Here is a 15,823-nt window from a genome sequence, read left to right on the forward strand (position 1 = left end):
CGTCCATCCAAAATCCTAACAAAAAGCTATTAAAGTGTCAAGCCTTCAACTTTTAATCTTTGTTGTTACCTACACAGACATAATAATATGTGTATCAAGCCGTTTACGCCTATGTAATTAATTGAATTTGGGGATACTCTGCGCATTTTCACAGTGAACTGACATGAATGGTGGGCACGTCAATACTTTTCGGTGACTCAGGCTCAAATGTGATTGTTCAAGGATGCATCCCACTTCGACATTCATGCTGAAGCCAGCAACAATTGTCCGTGACCTTTAACACGCCTGCTCTCCGAATCAGCGCAGATCCTTAGTCACCCAGAGCTTACATTTTAGGACTCCGGATCCTTCATCGCAGAGGTTCTCGCCTGTCTTTCCGCCTGACTCCTCCCGCCCACCCCGACACACGGACACACACACACCCCCCCAGAAACATCACACGTGCAGAATGGCCCCGCGTCCGATCGCCCGCTTTCGGGCACAAGCGCCTCCCTTTGCAGCGCGTCCGGAGTAGTTTCTTTTGTAAACGCCCTAAGTTGGGGAGGGCCGCGGGCTGCCAGGGCGGCGGGAGTGGGGCGCAGAGGGAGACGCCGCCGCGGAGGTAACCGCCGGGATTGCAGCGCTGACTGCCGAGCGGAGCCACGTTGGGCGTCTTGGACAGAATCCACCTCCACTGCGGAGTTATCACGAGGAGAAGGAGAACAATATGGCCAGGAGCCCGGTGGGAGAAGATAGTGTTACCCTCCGCAGGGCAGGCCGCAGCTCCCCGGGTCTACGTCACCGGCGGTGAAGGGGCGCTCGCCCTTGCGCGCTGCGACCCGCCCCTCCCGTCCCCTCCCCTCCCCCGCCCGCGCGCCCTCCCTCCCCTCCCCCGCCCTGTACCAGGAGAGCATTAGGAGTCACATTAGGATTTCTAGTTCCAGACTCAACTTAACGACAACTAACTACTGCCGGTGGGGAGTAGGTGAGATAAGAAATGAAGTTTTAAGAACAGAAAAATAAGAGTTGAACTTTCAAGGCTGCCAGTAAACAGCCCCTTCATTTTTAAATGACCATGTGGCAGAGCCGCTGTTGGAAGTCCTTCCAGCAGGACCTCTGTGACCCTCGATTCAGGACTTAATGTATTGATCCAGCATCTGAACACCCCCAGAGGCGTCTACCAGGAAGTTGGGTGAAACGCACACGCCACGCCGTGTGTCACGCACACGCACCTGGGACCCCTGAAAGGGTGTCCCCGTCTCCGTCCGGGTGGGGCGCAGTGCCCAGGTGCCCGCCGGCGGGACCCGCATCCCGAGTACGTCTGCACGTATGGTTGCGCGTGTGCGCGCGGAAACGGCCTCCGGGAGCCGGAGCTGCGGCAGCCTTAGACCTTGACGGGGGGTGACCACCGGCCGCTGGGATCGCGGTTCGGTGCTATTAGGGGAGGAACCAGCTGTGTCTGAGTCACTGCGAGCCTCCAGACTGTCCCCGCAGTGTGGCAGAACTTTGTGCTGATGAGACAATAGTGGAGTGTGCGTTTCCTACAGGGCAGACCATTCCCGGGCTGGGGGAAGCCTCCGGCCTGAGCCGGGCCGCGGGCGCCCGGCCCACTCCCGGTGCAGCGCAGCCCCCCGAGCCGGGCCGGCGCCGGGGCCCCCGCGGGGCCGACACGTCCGGGGCGCGCGCGGGCAGCGCGGGGAGGGGGCCGGGCGCGTGGCGGGCCCCGCGCGCCCTCGCGCGTCCCCCGCGCCCGGGCGCAGCTGGCGCGGTCGGTCTAGTGCAGCGCTCGGCTCCGCGCCGCGGGCGCTCGGCTTCACCTTCAGATGCGCGGGGCGTGCGCGTCCTGCTCCCTAGGCACGCCGCCTCCCCGCCAAGGTAGGGGCCGCGGGCGGGGGGAGGGCTGCGCCGCAGGGGCAGCGGGCAGGCGGTGGGCGCGGGGCCCGGAGCCTCGACGTGCCCGGGATTCCCGTGTGCGCCGCTGGGGGCGGGTTGGGGGGGGAGGCGCCGGGGAGGGGGTGCGCCGGGGAGGGTCCCCCCGGGCGCGGGGAGGGCTCCTTGGCTTTCCCTGTGGGTAGTTGCTCTGCTCTGCAATTCCAGGATAGGAGAAGATGCAACTTCGGGCGGCGGGGCGAGCGCCCGGGAGGTGGTTTTTACCGCAGTGGAGGGGCGGGGTGGGGGCCGGGGTGGGAGCGCGGAAGAGGCTCTGGCTTTGTACACTTCGTCAAAGGCGACGCGGGAGGAGGGGAGCTCGGATGCGCTCTCCATCCATTAGGAGACAAAGAGCAAATTGCCTTACTTTAAAGTAAAACGCTCCGGCTAATGAAGGTGGGTGATGGGGCTGCGGGCCTGAGGAGCCGCTTCAATTATTAAGGGTTTGGCGGATGGGATCGATGCCTGTGGGCACCGAGCGCTGCTGCCTAGGGGACGCGTTTGCCAGGAGCGGGGGGGGGGGGCTTGTTTTTCGCAGCTCCCTCCCCGGCTGCTTGCCAGTCTGGTGGGAGCTTCTAAGTGACCCTAACGTTCAAGAAGTGAGAGGTCCTGGAAGGGAAGTTCGGGCGGGGGTGGGGGTGGGGGCAAGGGTCTGGCACGGACTCGGAGTGGGGTGGGCAGGGACTCCTGGAAGCTGCGCCCCGCCGGGTGCGGGTGGGGGAGGCCTCGGTGGCGAGATGAACCCGGGTGTATGAAGGAAGAATGCGGTGGGGTGTGTGTGTGGTTGGGCGCGAGGTGGGGGAGGCGCCTCCGCTGCCATTTCCAGGGAGAACTAACAGACTGGATAGTTACGATCAGTATTTAGATTAAACCGCCTCGTCAAGTTTTAAAGAAACTTTGTATGAATAAGTTTGTTACCCGGCAGCCGAGTGGGGTTTTAAAAAGCAGCAGTCGATGGAGGAAGGTTGGTGTGCGCCGAGGAAAGCCAGTGGACCCCCGTAATTAGGAACCAGAGGGAACCAGCCTTTCACCCGAAAAATGTGGGTCTGTAAGTCAGCCCCATCCATTATCAGCGTTAATAAGCTTCCCGCAGCAGCCCGGGATCAGACCGGGAGCTCTGGGGACTGTGTGTGTGTCTTACTCATTCCGCTGATGAAGAGTCACTGGGTCTCCGGGTGTGCAAAGATCAACTTGCGCAGCTTTCTTTTTAAATATATTCATTCTGTGTTTTATTTAATCCAGATGCACAAAAAGCCATTTGCTGCTTCATTGTTGGTTTATATTTTTTTGAAAAGGCGACTGGTGTAACCTGTGGAATTTGAAATGCAAATAAAAGCCTGTGGGAGTAGAGGCAGAACAGATCAGCATTTATAAAGTGGAAAAGATTTAACGTCTTTGAAATCATTGCAGGGGAAGAAACTGGAGGGGGAGTGTGATTTTTCAGGGAGTCAATTGTGACGTCAGGTCTTTTTGGAAAAGATGTTATTTTTAAGGTCTGAAACCCGGGTAGGTAAAGTGCTTACAGGAAAAACAGATTACAAGATTAACATCTGTTAACATGATCGTTTATCTCCAGCCAAAAATAGGTCAGTTCTTTCTTAAGGAAACACGATTGCTGCCGCATGCTTAAATAATAAAATCAAAACGACGAGTTCATAAATTAGGAACGAGTGTTGGTTACAATCTGACCTATGAAAAACATTTTTTAATTTTGAGATCAATGGAAGGTCAAAGTCCCTCTTCGGTGTAGAGAACAACTCTTTCCCCTGCGTCGGCCCCCGGCCCCCCCTCCCCCCGCGGGATGACCCCTCCTTCTTACTCGGAGCTCCCTTTCCGCCTCCACTCCCATCGTTAATTTCCCTTTCCATCCTTTGTGGAAGTACAAAATATATTTAAATGGATATCGTCTGACGCCTCCCTCCTTAAAGAAGGCAAACTCCGCGCAGATGGCTAACTTTCAGAGCTCTGCTGTTGTTTTACCATTAAATGAAACGGTAGGGAGGAGAGGAGAAGGAAAAAAAAAAAAAAAAAAAAAAAAGGAAACAGCTTTGCGAAGTGTCCCTGCCCCCTGGGCGTGAGTGACGGTTCTGCTGGCCAATCCGCTGCGGCTTTCTCCATCCCGGAGGTAATTTGGGGTGTGAGTGTGTGTGAGCGCGCGCGCGCGCGTGCATGAGCCCATGTGTCTGCACACTGAAGTCTGGCCAGCCCTGAGCATCCGCAGGCTTCTGCATTTGCACAGATGTGTGATGTAGACGTGGACACGCTTTTACTCGAGTCGGTTCGGCTACATGGGCACGCAGCAGTCCCCACCGAGCGCCTCCCCCTCCGAACCTCCTGTGGAGCATGGGATTTAGAAGCACTTTCGGATTCAGGTCGGAACCTGCAGCAGCAGGGGAAGAAAAGAGGAGCGCTGTGATTGTTTCTCAGCAACTGGGGACTGGAAACGTGCGGTTTCTTTGGCCTCGCCCCCGGTGGGCGCGCCCTGGTGCGTTTGCCGTCCAGGTGATGGAGCCCACTGGCCTGGGCAAAGCGAACGGAGAACGCGGATTGCGGAAACCGATGTGAACTCCGCAGAAAAGTGAAGGGCAGCGTGTGTCTTCCAACTTCACATTTTATTTTCTGCCTGGGAGTTGATGCTTAGTCCCTGGCAGATTCTAGAAGGTGAAGCGCTCGTGGCCAGTGAAAGTTCGGCTGCCTACCCACCTCCTGGACGTTGCGCCCTGGCCGCGCCTGTCCCGCACAATGGGCGTCTTCACGGGCAGAGCGCGTCACCGGCCACCCCACGCTTGCAGCTGACTGACTGTGGCACCGACTTTCCCAGGAATATCGGGAGTGATGTGTGTGGCTCGCGTAGTACGCACCTCGGGAAGCGTACGGACCCGACCTGAGCCGAGCAGCATCTCTGCGTAAACGTTGGAGACGCGGTGTCTTCCGGGAGCACCGCGGGCTGGCTGCGCCTGTCTACCCACCGGGATGGGGATGATGCAATGGAGGGGTTAAGGACCCACGTGCCCACTCCCTCCCCGGAGACCCCTGCAGGGAGACCCCTGGGAGGGACCTCGTCCACTCGCGGGTGTGCCCGGCCACCAGGCCGCACCGAGGTCACCCGAGGGTCCGTGGGCGACCTTCGTCCTCCCCTTCTGCAAGAACCAAAGTCGGTTACAAGGTAGTGTCCGATCCCGCGCCTTCCCTCCCACTCGGGCCATTTCCGCCCCCCCGACCCGAGTTCCACCCGATTCTGCCCCTCCCCAGGCTCAGGGGCTGGGGCAACCCGGACTGGGCAGCCCCAGGAGGTGTCGTTGGATTAAATCATTCCTATTTCGGTGTGTCTGAGCTGCAGCGGCGCTGGGCCTGGGGCGCCACTGGGGGGCCTGGGGTGCGCGTGGCCAGGGGCCGGGGGCGGGAGCGCGGGGCGGCCCTGTGGGCTGGGGGCGGTCCGGGGGCGGTCCGGGGGCGGGGGGACGCACCTGCCCGCCCCGGGGTGGGGGGCGGCGGCCGCTTGTTGCTGGGCTGCCGGGAGGAGGGCTGTGGGCGGGGCGGGAAGGGGCGGAGAAGCGCGGGGAGGGCCTGGCCCGCCGCCCGTCCCCCGCCCCCCGCCCCCCGCCCCCGTCATGTGGAGTGGACGTCACACGCCTTCACTGTAAGCCAAGAAGTGAAAGAGACGGAGACCCACAGCCCAACTTCGCACCACAACAAAGGCGGGGGTCTGTGCGGGCCGGGGGGCGGGGGCGAGCGGGGCGGGCGGTGGGAGCCGGCGGGGGCGGGAGCAGGCCCGGGAGGAGGAGAGAGGGGGCTGCGGGGGAAGGGCAGGCCGCGGGGTAGGGGAGTCGGCGGATGAGGGTGCGGAGGGCCGGGGCCGGGGCCGGGGCCGGGGAGGGGGCGGGGCCGGTCCGGAACTGGGCTCTGCGCGGGGCTCCGGGCCGGGCCCGGCCGGGCGGGGGGCCTGCGCGGCAGCGTGGACCGGGCTCCCGGGGCCGAGGCGCGGCGGAGGCCAGGTAATTGGTTTCTATTTTAAACTTCACTTTGTTCTGGCGGAGGTGGGGCGGTGGAAAAGGCGTGGCCCAGAGGACGATTACATAAGTGTTCACACCTGAGCAGGTCCTGCGCCCGCGAGCGGATTTGGGGTGGGAGTTGGCGGTGGGCACCCGGGCTCGGGGCGCCTTGCGGGGGGTTGCTGCGTGCAGGTTTTGTGTCCTGCCTGTGTGACCTCACAGTGTCTCGGCGGCAGAGAGGCCGGGATGGCTCTGTGGACTGCTTTTCGGAAGGCCAGATGTGCCCGTGGGCCTTGGGCTGGCCTTCCAGGGGTGTCCCCGGCGTAACAAAGGACGGAGCCCTGGGACTCTCCCGTCCACTCGCTGTGCTGACTTAGCCAGCAAGTCACAAAAGGAACTTTAGTGGGGGATCCTACTTACACATACAGCAGAAGGGCATTTCCCTGTCCACATGCCATGCAGCCTCAAATCGTGATTGAAGGTGATTTAAAAGCTGAGTGATGTATGTTCACCATGTGGCTATAGAGTAAATACTATTAAGATAATGACCGGAGGAGATGCAAGGGTGGCTAGCCTCTCGAAAGAAGCTTTCTCAGCTTATTTTAAAAAAACACCCTATTAATATGATTGAAGTATTTTGGGTTAGGGATGTGTTACTTTAAAGAGCTAGGCGTGCATGCTATTTGATCGGCTACTACCATGTAAAATAAAATGAGCTGATTTTATCATTTGTTTGTTCCAGCTTCATTTTCACTTGCATTCTTTGATTATGTCGTCAAGTAAGTGTTATTTATATTTACACAGACCAGCTAGAATTAAATATTCCACATAGCACTACTGTGCTGGGTCTGAGAACCCCTTACCCCCTAGAGAGATGTCGCTCTGGAGCCTGCCATGGTGTCAGGGGTTTGAGAGTTGGGTTACTTGTAGGAGGACATCTTTAGTTTCACGGGAGTGACCCCCATGGCCATCTTGAATGGGTTCCGGGATGAACTGAACTCTGCGTAAGACTCACAAGTATTTTGGTAATTGAATTTGAATTCTGATGTGTTAAGGTACAAGCATGTTTAATGTTTTTCTTAATTCATTAGTATGGCTTTGTTTTCTTACACTTGCTAATTTGAATATACTGAAACAATCAGAGCACATTAACCTTCTAAAAAAAATAATCCCAGTGGATCTGTAATAAAACTAACCAAGAGGAATGGGAGTGCCTTTCTGAAATGAAACACAACACCAAAATAGCAGGTTTAGTACAGCTTTCAACAATGCAGAGAGATGGGAGTTCTGCTTATTTTTATTTCTGAAAGCTGCTGTTTATTAGAATAATCTTTCCAAATAGCTTAATTTTCTGAAATACACTAGGTCAAGAATTTTAACTTTGAGAGATGTGTCTGCTATTAATTGTTGCCGTCCTGAGAATAAATTACCTCACCAATGTTTTCCCATTGTTATTTGTAAACAACCTTCAGAGTCGACTCATTTAGAGGTTTCATTTATTCCTGGAACCCTGAAGACCTACATTTCTAACTTTTATTTATTTATTTTTTTGTAAGATGTTGTCCCAGAGACCAAAATTGACTGAAGGGAATGAGAGAGGTCTTTGAAAACAGGTCACAATGTGAAAAGCACTTTGTCTCCACTTTCAGAAATGAAACTTTTAACTCCATTTACCTAACTTCCTTTTACAAGGAGATATTTGAGTTTTATAAGTGAAGCATTTGATGTGATTAAGTTTAGCAACATACATGAAAAAGAAAAGGAGACTTCTTTAAAGAGTACTTTGAAATGAGGTATATTCCAACAGATGGTTTTCAGTCTTGCCAAATGGGGAAAAATGATAGTATGACCTAGCAATTTACGTCGAGTTTAGTTATGGATGATTCTTGAAAAACCAGTACTCAGTTTATTGGGTTGTTGTGGATTTTTAATTATCTGCTTTCCAGAATACGTATTGGTCTTATTCATAATTGAAGAGAAGGAATCTTTCAAAAAGAATTCGGTGGGAGTGGCTGTAAGTCTGACTGGAGACTGTGTTTAGAGTTTCAGCTGCATTATACCTTAATGCCGGAGAGATAGGAGGCTGAAATACAAGCTGACTGCATCGTGCAGCAGGGAGCTTGTCCAAACGTGTGCACTTTCCTGTATAATATGCTCGTTTGAATGTTCACGACCCGAATTATTCTGTTTTTTACTCCATTTTCAATAGAGGAGAAAAGGGCATGTGTTAATTACCTAATTAAAAGTGGTATTTCGCGTATTACTAGATTTCTAACTGAAGAAAGAATTGCTATTAAATGTTCAGGAAACACGTATACACTTTCTCTTTGGTTTTCCAGTGGCCACATTTAACTGGGGACGTGGATTTGATGGTTAGTAATAGAATTCTAATGGAAGAAAGTTAAATTGATTTGATTAGGTATCTGCATTATAAATGTTTGAACTTTGAGGTAACATTTCTTCTTCAAAAGCAGACATCTTTCATGCTGTAAATGTTTATACATTTTAGTGCTTGGATAAAGCTATTCTGACACACTCAATTAGTTCTTTCAAAAATGCATCTCTTTGCTGTCCCGACCCCTCCTCCTCGAAAGTTCTAGAAGCTGTGGGAAAAGTTCAGTTGCCTGTCTTACTGAACGTAGTCCAAGGAATACCCGTGGGTTTGTTCACTGCTCGGAGAGCTGGACTTGTGCCGCACCGACTTCCTCAGCACATCCTTGCTTCCCTGAATTTGCATTTACTGCCTAACTAGCATCCCGCAAAAAGGCCTTTGCTGGCTGCCTGTGATTGGCACCGTGGAGCTTCCTTTGCAGCGCTGTTAATGGCTAAATGTGAAGAACTAATTTTATTACTGTGTTTAGCTCACAGGGCCTTGGAACCGGCCCCTACTCTGTTGTTGGGAGCTGCATCTCATTTAGATTTGCGTGTTTCAAGTGAATTGTAGTGTCAGGCCGTGCTTCCCTTGTGAGGTCTTGGGTGGGTGGTGGTTGGAATACCTCTCCCTGTGTGTGAGAGGCACGGGGTGGGTCGGGGGTGGATGTGGAGGTTCTCAGAGGCAGATGGAGGTGGGGGCACAAGCCTCTGTTTGTGCAGCAGTGATTATTTGGTGGTTCAGCTGTTTGGTTCGGTTCCCTTTGGGCGGGATGGTAACTGGTGGCATGAGCTGGCGGTGTAACTGTTCCCTTCACCCTCCCCTCCTGGGGCTCTCATCCCCAGTCTTTCCACCTGACTGGCCAAAAGGGTAGTGGCAGCAGCCTGTTACTGGTTTGAATGGATCTAGGGGCCATAGGGGAGAGAGCATTTTTCGGATTCAAGTCCTGGCCTTAGTTCTCTCTGGCCCTAGTGAGTTTGGGAGTGCAGGACATTCTCTTTGATGGAGGAGTGACCTTTGCCCTCAGTTAAGACCGCCCTCCCACCCACCATTGGACAAGAACTGTCGAAATCTGAACATTTTCAGGAATTCTAAAAAGTCACAAACCCATTTGAAGAAAATAATCACATCAAATGTTTTACATTTATGAATAATAAAATTAATCTTGGAGGAGGAGGAATAAAGAAAAACTATGACTTTAGAATATCTCCTTCTGTAAAAAGCTCTTTATTATAAATTTAATTTTCTAACAGTGAAGAATATTTTAGGGCAATGATTTCAAAAGCTGTAAGGAAAGATACACTCACAGGGGCTATCAGTGCATCATTTGTATTTGCGATTTCTAGTGTCCACTAACGCGTGTGAAGGGTATTTTAGATGGACTGGTAAAAGCCAGCAGTTGCAACTGTCTGCTCTGCATTCCAGACGCTCTGCATCTGGCCACACGTGACTTGAACAGCTGAAGCTTCTTTTTCCAAAGCTAGAGCCATCATCGTATTTATGTCTAGCATGAGATGTTTTCCATATACATTCGAATTGTAAAGAAGTGTAATTGGTGGCTCTCAACATGCCTTAAAAGTCATTTCCAAAAAAGATCTGGCATTTAATCTTTAATTCACATGGTCCTGAAAATTACAAAGCAGGAGTAATTAGAAAGGGAGCTATTTTTAGAAGGCAAACATGTAAATACATGGTAAGTAATAACTAAAACACAAGCAGGAGAGTAGGACAAAACTATTTTAAAAGCAACTGTAGTAGGATTAGATACATTTTACCATATACTGTATTTCAGCTCTGTTGATTCTGGTAGACTTACTTTGTATTCCTGTTTCCACCACCCCCGCCAGCCTTGGTCAGGAAGTAAACAAAGTCTATAGGATCTCAGAATTTACTGGGCCAAGAAGAGATACATATTGTATGTAATTGTGAAATCCAGACAGTTCCTCAACTGATTGGTGAAAATGGGATGAGATGCGGGTATATTTTGTTATTTTCAGGCAGAGGGAATCTGGTGTTTTTTATTTCAAAATCAGGTAGACAGTGTTTCTCACTGCCCTGGGGAGTTGCTGGTGCCCAGCTACAGCTGTCCTGTTATTTTCCTGCTTTTTTAGGAGATGGTGTGTGTAGAGGAAGATGTGGTGTTAGTTTTCAGGACATAAAGACTTAAAAATCAAGGCTCTCTATTAAAACTCTGTAATTTCTTGTTAATGGCTGAGAATTAAACATTTTTCAGCACTGTTAACCCTTGAAGAACTGTCAAATCCCCTCCTTCCCATGTGAAAGTAAAGAACATTTGTTTAGAAATTATTTTCTTTGTTTCAGAAAAGGGCAACATGTGTCTGTCTTTGCCATATGGTACTATTTAACCTATATTGCATGAGCTGAGGAGACGCTGTGCCTGGGCGTTGATTTATTTTGGCATTCGAGAATGTTCTTTGAAATTTAGTACAGTCAATGATGCATTGAAAGTTGTACAGAGAGGTTGTGTGTGGCTTTAGCAGATTCTTACTCAGTTGATACTTAAGGGTGTCCCGAACAAGTTTCACTTTTGTTCCCCAGACATCATTTTTGTGAGAAATAGTCTGCCATTCAATGCTGAGTGACTGTGTTAATTCAGGAAAACACAGAGTTGAATGTGAGTAGTTAAGACTTTTGCTGGTTGCAATGAGGCTAAGGGCTGGGTGGGTCAGAAGGAGAAGATTCACTGTTTAGTTCCTAATTCCGGTGATTTTAACCTAGAACAAAAAGCGTTATTTTTGTCTTAAAGACTTAGCTTTTGTACCCATTCTTTTTTTAAAGACATGAATTTTTGGACAAATGGACAATCCTGGTTCATAGTTCCCCTGAACTTCTGTGGCGCTGGCCTAGAATTATCTACAGGCAGAGCTGGTGTTTTCACTTGAGGCTGTGTTTTGTTTACACATGCTGGTTTGGGTTTCTGGGTATACCCGTGTTGAATTCACAGGGTGGCTCTTATGCTGTGTTGCAGGAGTTTATTAATATGGATCGCCAGGGCAGATTCCGCCTCCATTTTTAACATAATAGCAAATGTATCTCCAGACACCTCTCTCTTGTTGTCTCAGTCTTGTTAGCTTTAATCATGTTGTTGTCTCTATTTTAAGGAAAGAAGTAAACACATTTGCACTCATCCACATGTATGTCCCCTAAGCAAGGCATCTGTGGGCTGAAAGGTGGGCTGGGGCTTTGCACCGAGAACGTGAGCGAGGAGCGTGTGAGTGCGCATTGCCTTTGGTGATGCATAATTTATATTGACATTATCAGTGACACAGACAGAACATTTTTATGCCAGTTTGAGAAAATATCATCATTCACATTGATAATCATATTCCCACCAGATTTAGATTAATCATTTCAAAGCTTTTCATGTCTTTAGCATGACCATTAGCATAATGATGATAATTTGTTCCTTTGAGTCACACCAAGCATAATTTAAATTAACGTTATTGTGTTGAGTGCAGTGCCACCCCAGGTGTTCAAGTGGCTTTTTTCAAAAATGGCTTTTTACTTTTTAAAATAAGAGGCAAGCAAGATCATCTCACTGCTAAAACCAACTTAAAAAAATAAAACACTTGGTATTAATAAATAAGTGAATTCCTAATGTAAAAGTACTTGCCGTAGCAGCGTAAACTTGGGGACAATTCTGTGGAGTCATGGGATTAGTGGTTTAGTGGCAGGATTAAAATTAGCCTCAGTAAATTACCCTGGTGACAGAAAAGCAGAATCTGGTAATGGTTTTACAGGAAGATTGGCTTATCAGTTATTTTCTAGGTTGATGAAAGATTATGGGCCGCTCAGAATTTGAACTTTAGAAAGTAAGGTTAATTTTCCTAATATTTACATATTTTAAAGTATCTGCAGGCATTGATTAAAAAAGAAAGCTATTACAGTTATAATTTGGAGATTTTATATGGGTGTGGGAGATGATTTACAATCTATGTTTTTTGCTTAGCTTCGAACAACATTAAGGAGTCCCTGAGAGTGTGTGTTTTAGGCAATCCTTAAATCCTGTCTGGGGGAATAGTAGACCATGTTGGGAAGCATTTTAGGTGTTTTGGACCATGAAACCTCCATTTAGATTCCTGCAAGGTGGTAGGTGATTACACTGCACCTTTTTGGCCCGAGCAGGGTTAGGGTGGCCGCAGTCCAGAGCATGGTTGTACATTGGTAGGCGTGTTGCACTGGCTCAGTGTGATGGCCCTGAAGGAAAGAAAACATTTGCTTTCATGATTATTTACATTTCTTTGCAAATTTGCCTTATTTGTATTTGGACTTGTTTTAGAAGATTAATATTGAGAATCATGTATGTGTTGTAACTGCAAGAAACTTCGAGATGGATTGTGAGTGAATCCTGACATTCTACAGCTACTGAAAAGCAGATTTAGTGACTGAGCCAAGGCCATAGGAATGGTGCAGAGCTCAGACCCAGGTGTCCTGATTCCCAGCGTAGCCTTTTCCTGCAGACACTGTGCTGAATGCACAGAATCGGGGGCGGGGTGCGAGTCCACTCTGAAGAGGAACTCGGTAAGCGCGTTGTCACGCTGAGCTGGCACTGCCTAGTGCGGACTCGGCAAATCGCCAGGTGTTGAGGGCAGTGTGCGGAGAGCCCCCTTCAGCTTCGCTTGGATGCCGAGATCTTGCTCCACAGAGAAGCAGCATGTTGAGCAAACGTTTACATCTTTCCACGGGGATAGCGCGCGAGTTGGGCACCGGACCGGTTGCCGCAGTCTGAGGCTGCTGTCACATGGCAGCACTCAAGGAGGGGCGTGGAGAGTCTGGTCACCAAAGACCAGGCAGCCATCTGCACAGAGTCCCAGCCGCACAGGGGGTGCCAGGATACAGGTTTTCTTGTGAAACCCCATGGTAATCACCAATAGCAACTTTTTTTTTTTTTTTTTTTTTTTTTTTTTTTTTTTTTTTTTGAGACGGAGTCTTGCTCTGTCACCAGGTACCAGGCTGAAGTGCAGTGGCGTGATCTCCGCTCACTGCAACCTCTGCCTCCTGGGTTCAAGCAATTCTCCTGCCTCAGCCTCCCTAGTAGCTGGGACTACAGGTGCGCGCCATCACACCCAGCTAATTTTTGTGTTTTTTAGTAGAGATGGGGTTTCACCATGTTGGCCAGGATGGTTTTGATCTCTTGACCTCATGATCCACCCACCTTGGCCTCCCAAAGTGCTGAGAGTACAGGCGTGAGCCACCACGCCTAGCCAACATATTTTTATTAGAGAGTAAATACAGAATATAAGTGACCAACATGGGATACAGAAAATCCTAAAAGAAAAAAGTCACCAAAAATCACAGGGAAAAGGGTCAGAGAAGACCAGGTCAGTCTGGATAGACTGCTGGGCTCTGAGACTCACCTTAGGCCAGGAAGATGAGGTGCAGGTGGGCGGGCTTACAGGGGCATTTGGCAGTTGTGGGTTCTCAGTGTGGTGCGGCAGACGACCCGTGCTAGACAGATGCCGATGATGGACGGATGCTGAGAGGGTGCTTCCTGCAGGAGTGGGCAGGGAAGTGGCAGACACAGGAGTGGATCGTGGCAGGTGTCTTCCTCTGAGCTCAGCTTTGGTGCAAATGGACGAGATGGCCGCTAAAAGATGGTGTTGGGGACCCCAGAGAGCTGAACCAGGGAGACGTGCATTCTCCTCCTTTCTTTCCGATGGCAGGTTGGCCGGTTGAACTGTGTCTGCCCTGGGTTACTGTCTGGACCTTTGTAGATTATTAAACACCTCCTGAGGAGTCTCTGCCCCACCTGCCTTCTCCAGCAAAGCGGGCAGCTGGGCCAGGGAGCAGGTAGTTTTTCTTGGTTGTGCAAGAGTCACTTAAGAAACAATGGCCTTTGCATTCGCAACATGAACAAACATTGAGCCAACACTCCAGAATTTTTTTCTAAGGAGGAAAAAAAATTGTAAATTTAGAATTTATTTTTCCTTAAGAGGGTCGTTCTGAGTACTTTTCATCGTTTGCTGGAACCTATATCCTAGGTGGTTTTGCTGACTTTCTAGGCATTTCTCGAAATATGACCAGCGTAAATGAAGAAACGCAAAGACTCGTTTAATCAGTATAATAATTTGTGGACTTTATCCTGTCGGCTGTGGTGTGAGGATTTTTACAGGCCCGTTTGAGTATCTGGTCACTGAAATCCGATTCTTTGTATGTGGGTAATAATAGTATGCTTGTTTCTACCAGTTTCATTCCAAGAAGGGAGTGAAGTGTGCACGTAAGGTCACATGTTAGATCCAGACAGATGCTCCCTAACTTCCGGTGGGGCTGTTCCCAGAATCCCATCCTAAGCCTAAAATACCGTAAGTGGGAAGTGCATTTAATACACCTCAGTCTACTGAACATGGTAGCATGGCCTCACCTACCTTACACGTGCTTGGAATGCGTGAATGTTAGCCGAGAGTTGGGAAGGAGAATCTGGCAGCGCAGGCCACCGTGACATGCCGTGTTCACACTGGAGGTCGCAGGGCTGCCACTGCCGGGCCTGCGGAGGGAGCAGCTCACTGCTTTTCACTGGATGCCGATGGCTTCCTCACCTGATAAAGCTGAAAAAGTGTAAGTCAAGCTTGCCTAAGTTGGGCACCATCTGTAGTAAAATACAAACAAAAATACGAACGGGCCATGGAATAAGAGGTCGTGATGTGGAAAAGCTGGGTCACGTGTAATTGTAGGATTCCGTCCGTTGGCATATGTGAACCCAAACTTAGCATAGGAGCTTCTGGTGATTATGACAAAAAGCAAAACGTGGCGGTTTATGTGTTGCAGTGACTGTCAGTAAAAAATGACCTGTTCTTCCAAGCAGGAAGGCCTCTTCTAGTATTAGCGCTGAAGTCAACTTCTTAACGCTGACTTTCATATTGGCTCTTTTCATACCGGCTGTGTATTTTTACGTGGACGGTGCCTTCAGTAATAGTCTTAAGGCAAATGCTATTGTAGCTTTTGAAAGGTAGTTCTTTGATACAAAAAGCCAAGGGCGTGAGAACAAAATACAGGATCTTGAGAGCTACTTTTTGAATCACCGTGACAGTTTGATGCAAGTGATAACATAACTGTTTACCATTATATTAAAAGAAATTTTATTTTCATTGCTAATGCTTTATGAACTTGAATCAAATTGGGCAGATGCCTCAATAACTAGTCCCCCAAATAGCCCACCAGGTCAGTGCTGTGCCTCACGCCTGTGATCCCAGCACTTGGGAGGCTGAGGTGGGTAGATCCAGAGGTCAAGAGAGACCATCCTGGCCAACATGGTGAAACCCCGTCTCTACTAAAAATATAAAAATTAGCTGGGTGTGGTGGCAGGTGCCTGTGATCCCAGCCACTGGGGAGAGTGAGTCAGGAGAATTGCTTGAACCTAGGAGGTAGATGTTGCAGTGAGCTGAGATCGTGCCACTACACGTCAGCCTGGCGACAGAGTAAGACTCTGCCTCACAAAAAAAGCCCACCAATGCTCATTTCCTTTGAACAAACATTAACTAAGTACCTGCTATGAACAGAGCATGATTCTGAGTACTTAACGTGTATCATTTAA

General features: G+C 49.9%; 2 protein-coding genes across 6 annotated transcripts in view; one reads left to right on the top strand and one right to left on the bottom strand.

Moving 5' to 3' along the window:
• Positions 1–297: 297 nt before the first annotated feature.
• Positions 298–1,289, bottom strand: ZNF516-DT (ZNF516 divergent transcript). Its single transcript, XM_010336860.1, is given in 4 exon segments — positions 298–341; positions 344–457; positions 460–742; positions 1,212–1,289. Coding segments are annotated over 4 exon segments (519 nt in total).
• Positions 1,290–1,735: 446 nt separating this feature from the next.
• ZNF516 (zinc finger protein 516) overlaps positions 1,736–15,823 on the top strand; it is a 133,794-nt gene continuing 119,706 nt past the window's right edge. The window contains exon 1 of one of the 5 annotated variants that reach the window (XM_039463764.2): positions 1,736–1,854. The gene's annotated coding sequence lies outside the window, so the exon portion shown is untranslated. Of the gene's footprint in view, positions 1,855–2,192; positions 2,305–2,635; positions 5,075–5,513; positions 5,613–5,818; positions 5,904–15,823 lie in introns of those variants that run through there. The other 4 variants (XM_010336718.3, XM_010336717.3, XM_039463763.2 and 1 more) reach the window with 4 other exon arrangements.

This window comes from Saimiri boliviensis, chromosome 13 (genome assembly GCF_048565385.1).
Source record: "Saimiri boliviensis isolate mSaiBol1 chromosome 13, mSaiBol1.pri, whole genome shotgun sequence".
NCBI classification, from domain to species: domain Eukaryota; kingdom Metazoa; phylum Chordata; class Mammalia; order Primates; family Cebidae; genus Saimiri; species Saimiri boliviensis.